The 16,545-nt window shown below is 39.6% G+C and overlaps 1 protein-coding gene across 1 annotated transcript in view; it reads right to left on the minus strand.

Annotated features, from left to right (window-relative positions):
• The window catches only part of LOC126473179 (sorting nexin-17), a 93,578-nt gene that overhangs the window by 21,495 nt on the left and 55,538 nt on the right, over window positions 1-16,545 (minus strand). Inside the window, exons 4-7 of the mRNA XM_050100071.1 lie at window positions 14,473-14,563; window positions 14,264-14,348; window positions 13,335-13,497; window positions 1,508-1,720 (exon numbers count right to left, since the gene is read on the minus strand). Of these exons, the coding sequence (XP_049956028.1) occupies window positions 1,508-1,720; window positions 13,335-13,497; window positions 14,264-14,348; window positions 14,473-14,563 (552 nt within the window). The remainder of the gene's footprint in view (window positions 1-1,507; window positions 1,721-13,334; window positions 13,498-14,263; window positions 14,349-14,472; window positions 14,564-16,545) is intronic.

Raw genomic sequence — 16,545 nt, forward strand, 5'->3', positions numbered from 1 at the left:
CGGAGTGCCCCATTCTCCTCTCTCACAATATCTAATGACTCCTGAGGTCTCTGTTATGGAGTACCTGGCAGTAGGTGGCAGCGCAATGGACCTAATATGAAAAACGTATGTTTTTGGGGATGTGGGAATACTTTTGATCACATAGTGTAGAAATTAGCAACTATGGCCTGTTCTGGTAATATGTTGGCCACAGCTCTGAACTAAAGTTGCACATCTTCCACATCTCCACTATTATTTCAGTGATCATAAACATTAGCACCTTCACTTTTTCATTGTGTTAAACTTGTTTCTATCAAGTATGATATGAAAATTTCTCCTTGCAGTTCTCTCTTTGTTAGTCATGTGTGACTGTCCAGATGTATCAGCAATCTTGGATTTCAGTCCTCCATGTTGTATCTATCTGGGATTTGTGCTATACATACAGTGCTTCATTTAGCTTAATATACCAGTTGTTATTAACTGGCTTTAAGCCATAAATTTCTTTCTTCAGTCTTGTGATACATTTTTCCTTAACACTGAAAGTGACAAATTAATTAACTTGTAGGAAAAGATACATTGCTACTTACCATAAAGGTAACACACTAAGCTGCAGATAGGCACAATTAAAAGACACTTACACATAAGCTTTCAGCCACAGCCTCCATCAGAAAGGCTGTGGCCGAAAGCTTATGTCTATCTTTTAATTGTGCCTGTCTGCAACTTATCATGTCATTTTTTACAGTAAGTAGCAATCTATCTTTTCCCACATTGTTGATATCCCTACCTGGAGTTTCCATTGTTTGAAATTAATTAATTCAACGGTGTCTAACATAAATCTGTTCTTACAAATCATCTTGATGAGCACTTCTCCAGTGAGGAGTGTTTTCAGAAAACCACTACTTCTACAAAGCCCCTAATTATACATCTCCTTCAATTTATCCCAGTCTTCTTTCATGCTTGTGCATTCTGCAGATGCAAGTAAGTTGCTCCAGTAGTGAACACTTTCATCTATTCTGTGTTATTTTGTCTGAGACACATTCCCATAACTTCTCATGGTAATGAATTTGTGCTGAAAGTAGCTATGTTTCTAATGGTCTGTATTGTCTTTTTTCTTGCTTCAGATTGCTGACTTTTGCATTTCAATAATCTTTAGCAAATTGTGTCTCCTGGGCCCATGACTTGTTATTTACTGATACTCCAAAATAATGTGGTCACAGTTTGAAGCAGTTGAGATAACATTTATTATATACTGAGTACATATAATAACTATCCAATACAGAAGTTCTCATTCATAACAATCTTAAGTAAGAACAATTTATTCCCATGCACTAACAGTAGTTTGTAAGGTGAGAGACTGATTAAAAACTGGACACTCACAAAAAGTCTTCTTGGCATTACAAGAAATGTTAAGTAAAGCTGTGCCCATTTTGTAACTGGTATTATTAGTTTCAATTAGAGCACACATACATGTACAATTCCAAGTACTATGCTAAAGAATATTGTAACTTTACCTTGTTCCAAAACTTACATTATGCAACGTGGTTATACGCCAACATCTCATACGAGTAACTTTGAAACTGCCTTCTCTCATATCTTGACCATCTGAGAGTCTAACTCTTAAATTAAGTTCACGGTTTCCTGCGCTAACCAATACACGAGATCCAGGCTTTGGATAATCACAAATGCAGGGTCGAAATTGCAAGAATCCATAATATTTAAGAGTACGTGCCAGCTCCAAATACTGCATAAAAAGAAATAAAGCAAAAGTAATTATTTTTTTAAAGTTTTACTCTTCAACATTATGACAGTTACACAAAAGTTTGCAACTACATACTGTGATGTGATGTCATTTACTACACAGCTGCAAACCATTATGTACTATTATTTGTTTAAACTGTTATATTACCTGTATACATAGGAAGAAAGATCTCAAGTCCACTAATACTCCAAATCAAACCAACACCATATTTCGTTGTTTGTAAAATATTCTTATTAAGGATGTGTACAGTGAATACAAACGAGTGTAAGATTTGGAGGAATGAAATTAGTGGTCGACAACCTGGTCCCTACTGCCCACTAGTGGGCATTCCATATTTCACGGAGGGTAATAGGTGGTTTTAAAAACATTTTCATAAAGTTTTCACAAAATTTTGATGTAATGACTTTGGTTGGTAATCATTATTACATGCTTTAACTTGCTGTAACTCAGCTTTATAATTTTTATAAATTAAAGTTGTTTCCCTACTTCGTAAATCACCATTACTGTGGAATCAGTGGGTGGTTAGAAAATTTTACTGTTAATAGAGATACAAAAGTGGGTGTAAGGTAAAAAATGTTGACTACCCCTGCTCTAAATCAACTCATTCATTCATTCTTACATTCATGCACAGATTTCTGTAAATCCCACCATGAAGGAGAGCCCCAGAGATGCTATGCTCTAACAGGCAGAAGCAGCCACATCCATAAAGTATGCATTGTACTAATCTATTCATACTGACAATTGTAAGAATTACTTATGAATTATTTTCTACACGTTTGAAAGGTTTTTGGGCATTGCATCACGTGGTGGTGTGGAAACTGCAGAATGAGACAGCTGCTAGTCTCCTAGAGGTGCAGCTATAGGGAGATGTAGTGGCTTACCAATTTACTGTACATGTTGATTTGCTAGAACAGTAGCTTGTTTCTCTAGCAGGGAAATCTAGTCGTAAATGTTTCTTGCAATGGTGTTATAGCTCTGCTTGCACACTGGTTACCTGTCACTCACTCTGCTCCACTGTAGCTGCTTCATGCCAAAGTGCAAAATACTGTAGGGAGGAGCAAGTAACAGGTGTGTTCATTATGTTGGTGAAGTGACAACTGACAGTGTGGCACCTCTAGGAGTGCTACAGAATGACAATCAAATTACAATATTCAAGAGTCAAAGAATGAGAACTACTAAAAGTTGTGACTGGTAAGTATCATTATATGAGCCCATTTGACTAAATTTTATACAAGGTACATGAAAGCATAGGGGATTTCTTTGTGCTATTTACACATATTAATTTTGTTGCAGAAATCATAGACAACTTCACAAATGAAGGTGTGCCAGTTATAGAGCAAAACAATGGACTGACATTTGATGTTTCCTTACATGATGATGATGATGATGATGATGATGATGATGATGTTGATGAGGCTGCCCTTTCACTACAGCCACATTCATCAAACAGCTTCATTGGTACAATAGGGCAAGGATGAGAAAGGAAGTGTTGATGAAGCCTGCTTAGAAGATGTAATATTGTTGGATACCACTTTGGCCCTGTCCATAACAGAGATGTAGATAAAATGAAATGTCATCTTTTGGAAAGTGGAAAGAAGGAAAATCTGTCTTTCAGGACAATCAAGAGTAACTTTAATACATGAAATACAGGAGAGGCTACCACTGACCCATAGCAGACTGATGTGTGGTGCACAGGAAAACTTAATAAAGAATCCACAAAAAAAGGAATTAAAGCAACTAAAACTATTTATTACATATTTGTTTTATGTTTAAATATGGATCACACATGTAGTACTGCTTTCAATTAAGCATACTGTTATGTTCGATGTGCAAAATGCCTGGCAGCCAGAAACATAGTGGAATGAGGAGCATTGCTGCAGCTACGTAAGTCACTGTTTGAGTAGAGATCACTGCACATGTCAAAGTAATCTCACCTTATCCTCCACTGTGCATGGTTTACACTGATAAGGCTTGATGTTTCACAGCTTCCCACAAGTGAAAGTCTATAAGGACTAGATCTGCAGAGCATGAGGGGAACTTGGTAGGCCCTCTTTGTCCAATCCAATGACCCTGCAGGTTGTCACCCAGGAAAGCTCGTATGGCTTGCTGATAGGAGACCCCTCTTCATTAGCTCCATAACGCACACATAGAGCTGTTAAAATTAATTTGCATAACATTTCCAGGTAGGCTGTATATTTTATTCATTGAAAATTTTCAGGTACACTTCACCAATGCCAATACCATCAATGAAAAAGGATCTACAGAGCCCTTACACAATAGTCCACACCAAACATGAATGCCTGGTAAACTAACCAACTTATCTGCATGAACACATAAATCACGTGCAATAATCATGGGATGTATACTTTGCACTTAGCAGCTTTTACAATTTGCCATACAACTGTACTGCTAATCCTCATTTCACATTTCATGTGCACATTGCATAGCTGACTTCTGTGGAGAAGTAACAAATTTTTTCAACACGAAAGCTAATGAAGCAGAACTTCAAGCTTATATGGTCTTCTCAATCTTCCTTTGTGAATATCACAAATCACTGATGCACTTCAAACTTATCTGTATTGCATTCAATCGGTGCACAGTTTGGCAGTTCTGTTTCAAACTCTTGTCTCCATTGACATTGCACCTCAACAGCATTATCAAACTTGAGAAATCAATTCAGAATGTATTTTTACAGCTTGAATGTCAAGTATGCTCAAGCCATGTCATTTTCACACTATTTTGATTAAAGTACTAACATCTGTTGAGCCAAAGACCATATTGCAACATAAGTGTAATTCAAATCAAGTGATAATACTGATATCTCAGTACAGTCTGACAAAGTGTGAACACACTGTTTTGGCAGATTCTGTAGGAAACCATATTCACTAGCTTTTGAGCTCTCTGGCCCTTCTTCTAGTAGTCAGTACATGCATTCCCACACACAACCACACAGACACCCAAGCACATGCCTCCACGATGATGGCAACACTGACTGGAGGACTGTCAAAACAAAAAGTAAATATGCTGAAAAGCAGGGTATGCATAAACAGTAGTTTTTGAAGGTCAATACAATTTGTCTAGCTAAATTTGTGGGAAGCACCTACGACAGAATGCCAACTAGAAAGACATTTTTATTATTCTTTTGCTGAGCAGCTGAGATTTAATATATTTATTCTTTGCTAGTTTTAGTTTTGACAGTGCTCTGTTATCGTTTCTGTTATCAAGTTGTTGAACTGAGTTTCTGAGAGAAATAAATAGTTATTGTGCTTACAATTGTGTGTATCTACAGAGATAATACAATGAGTTATACCTATTAGACAGTGACCCCAGAAAAGCGAGACAAAATGGCAAAGTCAAGCATGGCTGCAAGTGAGTGATTTACTTCATGTTATGAAGAAAAACACAATCAGATAGAACAATAAATTTGACAGCTACAGGGACAGTTGGAGAAACAAATTAAAAATTTCCAAATGAAAATTACAGTTCAGGACAACAAGGCTTCACACCTATGTGGTCGCTGGCCCATGAATTTCAGGACAACAAGACTTCACACCTATGTGGTCACTGGCCCATGAATTAAGACACAAGTACAAAAATTCCTACCAGAGAAGCCCAAGCTATGGGTTATCATGTTGAATCTAATATTCACACAGAACAATGTTACAGAAGATCACATTATGTTTGTGGTGGCTGTCAACAGCCCGGACGCACCAGTGGTAGAGACAGTGGCAGATGTGATATTCAAATCGCCCACACAAGACACGTACTGACTCTTGAGAGACTTGGTAAGACAACTTCTACGCAAATCCATAAACTAACAGATACAGCAGGTCCTGCACTCTGAAGTTATTGGTGATGGGACCCCTTCTGAGTTTTCATGACATCTCCAAAGTATCGTAGAGGAGAAGATGATGTCGAATGACACACTAAGGTATATATCGCTCACACAGCTGCCACTGTAAGTAAAAACAATGATGGTCATGTGTAGCACTGATGACATCACCTCTGTGATGTCAGTGGCAGACACAGTACACAAAACTGTGGGACAAGAAGGTGCAGCAGTGATAACGCAAGGTGTGGATGACGACAGCAAGAGGTAGGCTGCAGCTACAAGGCAAGTACTGAGAGGGAACGTAAAGCTACAGACTGATGCAATGCAGAAGCAGCTGTCAACTCTAGTGGCAAAGAAGCAGGGATCCGCCAGACGAAAGAGGTAGGTACCAGGGGACGAGATGAATAGATATGTTGGTGCCATCAACAGTTTAGCAAAAGAGCTACAAGGTACAATTCACCTTGGCTGTTCCCAAACGAGCTCAGCCGCCAACAACAGGCACAGCAGCAGGCCAAGTTTTCTGAAAGTTACCAAGATATAAATGAGGAGATGACCACTACAACCATAGTAGCTGAGCGTAAGGTTACAGGAGACGAACATGTTTCTGCATCCATGGTCAGACTAATTATGTGGGAAAGTTTAGACAGAACTAACAGACAAAGATAAATGTTTGCTTACTTACATTGTCCCAGAACCTTTAGTTAATACGAGCAAACTGGTGTTATCTAGTTGACACAGGCTTAGGCACCAGTGTGCTTCTGTATAAACAGAATAAAGTGGAAATAGCGGGTGCAGCACTTCATCTAACTGCTGCAACAACTCGCCAATTAAGACATGTGGTGAACAATAAGTAACAGTTCATCGAGGGTTCAGTGAGAGATTTAGATGGAAGTTCATAGTAGCGGAAGTGCACGAGACAATGTTGCATGCAGACTTTATCCACCACCACTAACTACAGATACAGCTGAACACAGCGCAAATGAGATGGAACACTGAGGTAACGATGGGCACAGTTGCAAGCAATGCTGTCAATTTAGGCAAGAAAGCAGTTTCACTGCAGCTAGGACATAAGGTACTTCATAACAAAGTGCATTACATTACAACTACTGGAGGTCAACTAGTTTTTCAAAAGCCGAGATGAATGGTGCCCGAATGGTTTGCAGAGGCGAAGGCAAAGTTTCATAGCATGTTAGAAGTGGGCACTGTATGGAGATCAGATAGCCCACGGGCATCATCTTGCACTTGGTCAAGAAGGACGGACTTGGAGACCTTGCAGAGATTACTGTGTGCTAAATGAAAGTACAATCCCTGACCCCTACTCTGTTCCCAATCTACAGGATTTTACATATGTTTAGCCAGAGCCTCAGTTTTCAGTGTGGTAGACTGCAAAAAGGCATACAACCAGATGCCAGTGGCTGGGGTAGTCATTCCCAAGACCATTGTCGTAAACCCTTTCAGCGTCTTTGAGTTTCCTAGCATACTGTTCAGTCTAAAAATGCAGCCCAGTCTTGGCAAAGATTCACTGATGAAGTATTGATGGGAATAGATTTTTGTTTCGCATACCTGGCAATATATTGATATTTTCACAGAAAGCTGAATCACACAAAGACTACCTCAAGACAGTGTCTGAGAGAATCCTTTAGCATGAGCTAGTAACAAATAAAGCTAAGTGTGTCCTCCAGCAGAAGCAAGCAACATTCTTAAGGCATGAAGTATCAGCTTCGGGTATCTATCCTCTCGAAGAAAAAGTGAAGACCATTAAAAACAAACCAAGGCCAACAACTTATCATCAGTTAAGGACATTCCTGGGGATCATCAACTTCTACAGGCACCATCTATAACTGGGGCAGCAGAGATGCAGGCACCACTCACTGCTGCACAACAGGTAACAACTCTATTGACAAATACAAGGTGTGATTGGAAAGTTTTAAGAATCATCTGCTACTGCGTACTGGTTTGCGGGCAGGTACACGGAGGGTGGGGAGTGAGTCATTGCCTTGTCCTTGAATGCCCTCTGACAGTAAACTGTGTTTCCTTTATTCATTTTGTTGTGGCAGCTGCTTGAGTATGTGTCTGTTTGGGCTTGTTGCCAGATTCTGTCTGCATGAAAATGGACGTAAAAATGGAGCAACGAGTTTGCGTGAAATTTTGTTTTAAAACCAGTAAATCAGTTCCTATGGCTTATGACTATTAAAAAACAGCTTTTGGAGATAATTGTATGAGCCAGTCAAATGTTTTTGTATGGTTCAACAGATACAAAAGTGACCGCGAATTATCTGAAGACGAACTACGGTCCGGCTGTCCTTCCACCCCAAAAACGAATCAAAATGTTGTGAAAGTTCACAACTTAGTGCACTCTGACCATAGACTTTCAATTAGGGAGATTGTTCATGAACTTAATTTAAGTTTCTATGCAGTTCAGTCAATTTTAACTGAAGATCTGAACATGTGCCGAGTGTCCGCAAAATTCATTCCAAAAGTGTTGTCAAGTGACCAGAGACAATACCGACTTGAAGCGTGCCAAGAACTGATTAATCAGACTAAAAATGACCCAGATTTGTTAAATAGGGTAATTACAAATGACTAATCATGGGTATATGGATAAGATCCTGAAACCAAAGTGCAGTCTTTGCAGTGGAAGACTCCAGGTTCACCACGACCGAAAAAAGCACGACAAGTCGGTCGAAGGTGAAGACAATGTTGGTGATCCCCCCCCCCCCCCCCAATTCTACCGGTATTGTGCATCATGAAGGACATGGAGGACAGACAATTAACCAGGAATAATACAAATGTGTCCTTGAGCGTTTGTGCGAAAAGGTGCGGAAGAAAAGGCCTGCATTGTGGAAAGACAGGAGTTGGGTGCTACACCATGACATGCTCTGGCTCATCGTGCCTTCTCCATCATTGAATTTTTGACCAAATTCAAAATTCCTGTGCTTCCACAACTGCCATATTCCCCTGATTTGGCCCCTGCAGACTTCTAGCTGTTTCCTAAACTTAAATTTTCACTGAAAGAGAAGCAATTTGACTCCATTGAAGACATCCAGGCAAATACGGAGAGCGTCTGTAACACACTTCAGGAAAACAATTTCCAGGAATGTTTTCAAAAGTGGAAACACCATAGGAGTCGGCATGTTCAGTCAAAAGGGGGCTATTTTGAAGGAAATGCATCACAGTAGCTTGTAAGTACCACCATTGTAAATTAAAAGCCCATTCTTAAAACTTTACAATCATACCTCGTACACCCTGCCTTCGATGCCTGCCATTCAACAGGCCTTTCAGCAGGTAAGAACCAGCTTACACAGAGCAATCCTTTTGGCACACCCTGTTCATAACGTGCTGTTGGCAACTGTAGTGGACACTAGGCAGTCTGACATTGTGGTAGACCTGCATCAAAAGGTTGAGAGCATTTGGAAACCTTAAGGGTTTTTCTCAGTAAAGCTTTCAAAAGCACAAGCTAAGTGGAATGCATATCAGATGGAGCTGCTGGCCATTTATGAGGCTAACCGATGCTTTTGCACTAAGTTAAAGCTCGGCCATATACTGTTTATACCAATCACAAGCCCATTAACTTTACCTTTCAGGGAAGGAAATAAGGTTTTTCTCCATGGAAATTCTGCCAGCTGGAGTTCATTGAGCAGCTTATCATCGATATTAAGCACATAAAAGGGCCAGATAATATAGCGGCAGATTTTTTTTCTCATGGATTGGCAATATTTATACATCAGTAGATAACAATCAGCTACAAACAGAGTGAGTCATGGACGAACAGCTACAGAAGTTACTGCAGGACAAAATGATGCCCCTTAAATGCAATTAAGTGTGAATGCTAGGCAATAAGGAACTTATTTGGGTTTATATGTCTAAAAACCACCCAAGACTGTTTGTGACTACATGGATGCAATGCTTGGTGTTTGACAGTATTCACAACCTCACACATTCCAGCGCTAACACATCCACCAAATTGCTGATGAGAGAAATTAGTGTGGCCTGGTATAAAAAAAGACTGTCACATGCTGGTGAGGACATACCCAGGCTGTCAAAGGTGTAAAGGAGGTAGACAACTGCCCAAGACCATAGGAGACGTCCCGAAAATGACAAATCAATTCTTCCATGTGCACATCAACCTTATAGGTTCACTGCTGCCATCTGAGGGACATCATTATTTGTTCGCAGCAATTGACAGAATATACACGCTGGTCAGAGGCAGTGCCGATTTAAGACACACCAGCAGAAACTACAGCAATGGACCTCTTAAACAATCGGTGTCACGATTTGGATGTCAAGCTCATGTCACCACTGACCAAGAGCGACAGTCAGAATTGTGCTATTCCTAGAGCTATCTAAATTATCTGAACTCCAGCAACACCACATGATCAGCTACCGTCCATCAAGCATTGAGATGGTCAAGAGAAGGCACAGGACATTAAAAACTGCACTTAGGTGCCACAATAGCTCATGGATGACTGCCTTATCACTGGTATTGTTGAGTGCTGTGGACAGCCTCAACATAGGGGTCTCAACTGATGAAATGATTTACAAGGAAATGTTGGACCTACCCATGGAATTTTTCATAGCACAACAGATCAATAAGTCACCAGAGCCACTGTAATTAAATTAATTTGTGATAAGGTCCTTTGGGTCCAGGTCACCGGTTCCTAGGCTTACACGCCACTTAATCTAACTTAAACTAACTTACGCTAAGGAAAAAACACACATCCATGCCCGAGAGAGGATTCAAACCTCTGATGGAAGGAGCCACACAAACCATGGCAAGGCACCTCAGACCACATGAGAGCCACTGTATATACTGCAGCAGATTAGAAGACACATGGTTACACTGAGTGCTCCCACAGCCTCATGACACAGTGAAAGAAAAGTGTTCGTATACAAGGACATTGCAGTGTGCTTACATGTTATAGTAGATAGTGTCGGAAGTTCCATGCGGCTTTTCGCGGATGATGCTGTAGTATACAGAGAAGTTGCAGCATTAGAAAATTGTAGCGAAAGGCAGGAAGATCTGCAGCGGATAGGCACTTGGTGCAGGGAGTGGCAACTGACCCTTAACATAGACAAATGTAATGTATTGCGAATACATAGAAAGAAGGATCCTTTATTGTATGATTATATGATAGCGGAACAAACACTGGTAGCAGTTACTTCTGTAAAATATCTGGGAGTATGCGTGCGAAACGATTTGAAGTGGAATGATCATATAAAATTAATTGGTAAGGCAGGTACCAGGTTGAGATTCATTGGGAGAGTGCTTAGAAAACGTAGTCCATCAACAAAGGAGGTGGCTTACAAAACACTCGTTCGACCTATACTTGAGTATTGCTCATCAGTGTGGGATCCGTACCAGATCGGTTTGACGGAGGTGATAGAGAAGATCCAAAGAAGAGCGGCGCGTTTCGTCACAGGGTTATTTGGTAACCGTGATAGCGTTACGGAGATGTTTAATAAACTCAAGTGGCAGACTCTGCAAGAGAGGCGCTCTGCATCGCGGTGTAGCTTGCTCGCCAGGTTTCGAGAGGGTGCGTTTCTGGATGAGGTATCGAATATATTGCTTCCCCCTACTTCTACCTCCTGAGGAGATCACGAATGTAAAATTAGAGAGATTAGAGCGCGCACGGAGGCTTTCATACAGTCGTTCTTCCCGCGAACCATACGCGACTGGAACAGGAAAGGGAGGTAATGACAGTGGCACGTAAAGTGCCCTCCGCCACACACCGTTGGGTGGCTTGCGGAGTATAAATGTAGATGTAGATGTAGATGTTATGTTACGAACGGATATGGTATGCACACCATTACAGTCACCTTATTTGGGACCTTTCTGGATACCAAAGTGCAACAAACATAAAGTACAATACCATACAGTGATATGCCACTGACAATGCCTTAGGAGTGAGTGCAGGCAGCTTATGTGCTCAATTCACAAGCACCTGTACAATGACAGGGCCAGGGGATGGCTACACTAAATACAGTAGCTCAATCTGGAATGGGTACATGGCAACTTACAGCAGTGACACCATTGGCACAACCAGCAAACCCAGAAGAAGAGCAATGAACACCAGTGACTTTCACAAGGGCAGGTCAGCAGGTTCATCACAAGTACTAAAACTTATCAGGAGCTCCACTATAATGAAGGGGAAGGAGGGGAGGGGAGGGGGGCTGTATGGGAAGTGCCTGCTACAGAAAATGACTAGAAAGCCATTTTCAGAATTCTTTGGTAGTTTTAGTTTTAGTTTTGAGAGTTCTCTGTTATTGATTCCCTTGTCAAACTGTTGAACTGAAATTTTGAGAGAAATAAATAAATATTGCAGTTATGACTGTATTTCTATGTAGTTGAGAGAGTGCAATGAGTTTTACCTAAAAATTTGATAATGGACACAAAGGAACAATGACAACCTATAACATCAATGTACAGTGTCAAGCTGCAGTGGCAGTAGTACTAAAACATTTTAAAGGCAAGAAAAAACACAGTATTTTGTTTTGAATAATAATCCATGTTACTACAACTAAAAAGCTAGGTAACAAGACAGCCATATTTACTGCATGTGAAGAGCCTGTCGCTGACACCAGGGTCATTATAGAAATGGTTGGTAGACAGGATGTGTACAATACGAATAAGAGCAAGCTTAATTGAGAAACTGTGTCTGATCAATCTCTTGCCAAAAAAGGGACGAAAGATGTCAACACAGTCGTACATTCCATCAATAACATGACATGAAGCCACACAATAATGCTAATGATATCTGCACATAGACACTTGCTGTCACCTCTGTTTATATTTTAAGAGACCCAACTGGCACAGCTGAACTGTGAGTGAAGCAAAGTTTCTTCCAGGCAGGCAATAATTTAGCAATTGTGCTTTTAAGTTTTGTTCACAAACACATGTTACTTTAAGTGAAAAGAGGTAAGTAATATGAGCACATCATATGTCAAACACATGCACATTTTTCATCTAAAATGACATGCATTCTCAAATAAGATTTCAAAACTAGTTGAGCAGACTTGACTGCTCCTCCCCGTCCCACCCTCACCATTTGTTCCTCACCTTCAACATCCTGCAAAGAGAAGATTCTGGTTGTCATTTGTTGCATCCTGTTGTACAGTACTTTGTGTCTGAGCATTAGGCAGCCGCAGTTGCGTGGAGGGAGTGTCAAATAAGCAATGTGGCTGGATGTTTGAAAATTGTACATTCAGAATGTCAAAACTGCATACTATCATGAATATGTCCCAAATTTTCACATGGGATTGACTGCTGAGCTTGATAGTTGACAAGTGTGCTTTTCCCCCCTTAAGATATGAGGTCAGGTTAGTGATGTTCCCTTGTGAATTCAAATATTCTGGTAAACTGTACGAGGAGTTGCTAAAAAGGCATATTTTTACTTGGTTTTTCAATATTTGTGGAGTCTCAGTTTTCTGCTACTAACTGTTAAGTTACTCGACTGGTGATAAGAATGACGTGCAGTTCTATCAGCAAGAAAGTTCAGAATCCAATCACAAGTCTGGTCTTATATTCAGTAAGCTTGTATTTTGTTCACTAAACGAATGTGTGGAACTGTACAGAATGCCTTCCAAAGTCAAGGAACACAGCTGCCACCTTTGTCCTTTGAAGTCTATGTGGATAAACAGGTCAAGATGAGTTTCACAAGGTCTTTGCTAGCAGAGCTCTTGTATATATGCAACTTGTAACTAACATAGCATTTAAAACATGTTTCTGAAGCATGACAAAGTAAAATGTATCTGGTAATGAAGTACCTCTTTCTTGGCTCCTCTGGCCTGCAATGATGCCAAATGCTTTTGTGTCTCCTTTGAACTCAAAATCCATCCCTTTTCAACATCTGCTACTGTCTGTACATACAAAAGATTCAGAGCCACCTTGTCCGACATAAGCTCAATGTCATAACTAGGATCCCAGTAACTGGAAGAGACAGAGAGCCATAAATTACAAATAAGTCACAGAATAATAGAATAATTAGTGTGTGACAGTTTAACATAGATGTGCATTTAACACAGATCTCTCTCTCTCTCTCTCTCTCTCTCTCTCTCTCTCTCTCTCTCTCTCTCACACACACACACACACACACACACACACACACACACACACACACACACACACAGTTTGTCTACAATGTGCTGGCTGAATAAACATTATTTACATTATATCAGAACTTTCCATTGCCATACTTATAACACTGATACTTGTGTTTTGTCATCATTTAAGACATATAATAAAAGAAACATTCCTGAAAAATAATCTGCCAAAATTCCATTTTCATATTCTTCAGCATTCAAATAGCTAATTAAACCATTTTATCATTCGGCCACATCACCAACATCAAAATTATTTATTTTGTCACTCCACTTGCAAAGGACTCTTAGAAAGTGCACCCACAACATTTCAAAAAATAAGATGAACAACAGACTGTAAAACAATACTTTACTCAGACTCTTTTAACAGACAGATAACGCTGAAATTATAAGACAACATTCAATACAAAAAAAGATAAAACATTTAGAATCCAAGTTCAGATAATATGTTAACTTCCGTTACAATGTACACTAATAATAAATACAGTTCATATATGTGTGTGTGTGTGTGGGGGGGGGGGGGGGGGCGCATATGTTACATACTAATATCTATCTCCTTTCTGTAATAGATATCAGTAAACCAAATATTGCATTACCTTTTTCTGAGAACAAGACGATGAACACCCTGGATGGATTTCTGTGATATGTATGGTGACTCAAAATCCTGAAGTTTCCGCAATACTGGAATCAAAATAATGTACAATAAGCCTTTTTATTTACTTTTGACGGCACCTGCAATATTTAAGTTTAGTGCAAATTTTACTTTGAGTGTTCAAAGTGATATATACAAGAGAGACTGACTTACCTGTGACATCTCCATCATCTTCACGTTTGATGAGAAACAATGAGAAGTAGTAGACATATTCACTTGGGAGGTTTATTTGCTGGCAAACTTTCTAGAAAATGCAAAACAGAGTACATTAATACCTGGAATACTACCAATAAGTTTACCAATTAAAACTAACATATCAAACTCTAACTAACTGATGCTGAAAACCAAATGTAGGCATAAAATTGCATAAGGTTGCCATTATCTGAAAATCACAGTTCTTTTAATACAAGATATGGTTTCACTGGGCACACAGACTGACAATGAATAATAAAACTGAGATGATGATCTAAACATCAGACAAACAGCTCACATTTCACAGGTAAGAGACTGGCTCTACCTCCCAATAAAACAGAGTCTATCCAGTTCCTTATGAAAAATTCTATCTGCACTGACATTCTTACAATCTTTGTACAGTTAGTGAAGCCAGAAGACATTTGATTTCTGGGACTGAGGGTGAATTCCCGTGGAAGGCACATATTCAAGATGTTACTCATAAGCTGAATGCAGCTCTGTCACTACTATTTGTAGAATATGGTCCATTGTTAGTATCGGTGACACACTGAAACTTGCTTACTTATCAAGGTTTATCTCTTAAGGTCACCTGGAATTAAATTTAGTTACAACTCTCTTAGGTATGGTGAATATTTTTAGCCCAAGAACATGGCATCTGAACCACACGATATTAATTCATGAAGTTCACATAGGTTTCTATATAAGTATCTGGAGATTTTTAAAAAGACCAATACATCTCCTTGCTTGTGATGACAATGTGTGTCTGATTAAAAGAAACTGCAGAAGGCATTCAGTGAATACAAAGCAGACAATCAATATTTATATATCAAGCACCTCTTTAACCACTGAAAAAAAAGAAAGCTATGCGGCTCTTTGAGACCTACATCTTCAACTGTGTTCTACAAGAATTCTAGGGTCTTAGTAACACGCCAAATGCTGTAATCTCTCAGACTTTCTTGGCATGACTGATTAATTGTGTGCTTCTGAGTAAACAGCTGAGCTGTTAATTCCATTTCGTGCACAATATTTTGACAGGCAACACAGTCTTCTTCATGTGATGAAAGTTTTGCTGTAATGTGTACTTTCTGCTTGGACTGCAACTAGACTGCACTATTGTTGGTCTTGTATTGCCAGTTATAGCTAAGTTTAACTCCTGATGCCCACTGTACCATTTTGTACGCTTTTGTTTTTCAAAGACTGTACTGATATTCACTGAAAAGTGTTTGCCAGCTCTGTTGGGTTCGTGGCAGCTGAGATCTTAATAAATTGTGACTGAGACCCCCAGCCTTATTTAAATTGATAGCTCATTCTCTGTTTATTAGAATTTCCAAAAATTTTAATTCACCAGGTTTTTTAATTAAGCTGTCCCAGAAACTTGGTGTTTACATCACCATACTGGCCACCTCATGTTTCATCATATTCATGGTAGTGCTCAGCAACAGCAGAGTAGCTTGGTTGTTTCAGTCAGGTGTGTCGCTGATGTTCCTTGGATCTCTCCTCGACTGTTCTAATGGTTGCCCCATGTAAAACATGACACTTTTGCATGGAATGCCTAATACACCCAGATACAAAGGCCTAGATTGTCTTTAACGTTACGAAGAATATTTTTTATGTTTTTAAACGGCGGAAAAATAAACTGAAACCCAGTTTCTGTAGAAGCTTGCCAATCTTTCTGCATACTGGGCCAGCATAAAGTAGATAGCCGCTTCTTGGCTTCTCTTTCTGTCTCAGTGTCAAATTCTTTCCCAGCTGTTCTTGATATTGGCTGTTAACTCCTGCTCAGTTTAATGATCTGAGTATCATTCCTTCATAACACAATTTATAGATGTAATTCTTTGGTAAGACTCTCCTTGTCTGAGGAAAGTGTTCAAGCTCTATGTACCAGAGTCTTTATCATCAAACTTCCTTATGACAGATAATGATATCCCAATGTTTGAAGATACAGGTCACATCCATCATGAATTTTATATTGTGATGGATGGAATTAAATGTTCTAGGAACTCTTCAAGCTTCTCTGTTCCATATGACCACACC

This window comes from Schistocerca serialis, chromosome 1, assembly GCF_023864345.2.
Source record: "Schistocerca serialis cubense isolate TAMUIC-IGC-003099 chromosome 1, iqSchSeri2.2, whole genome shotgun sequence".
In the NCBI taxonomy this organism is placed as follows: Eukaryota; Metazoa; Arthropoda; class Insecta; order Orthoptera; family Acrididae; genus Schistocerca; species Schistocerca serialis.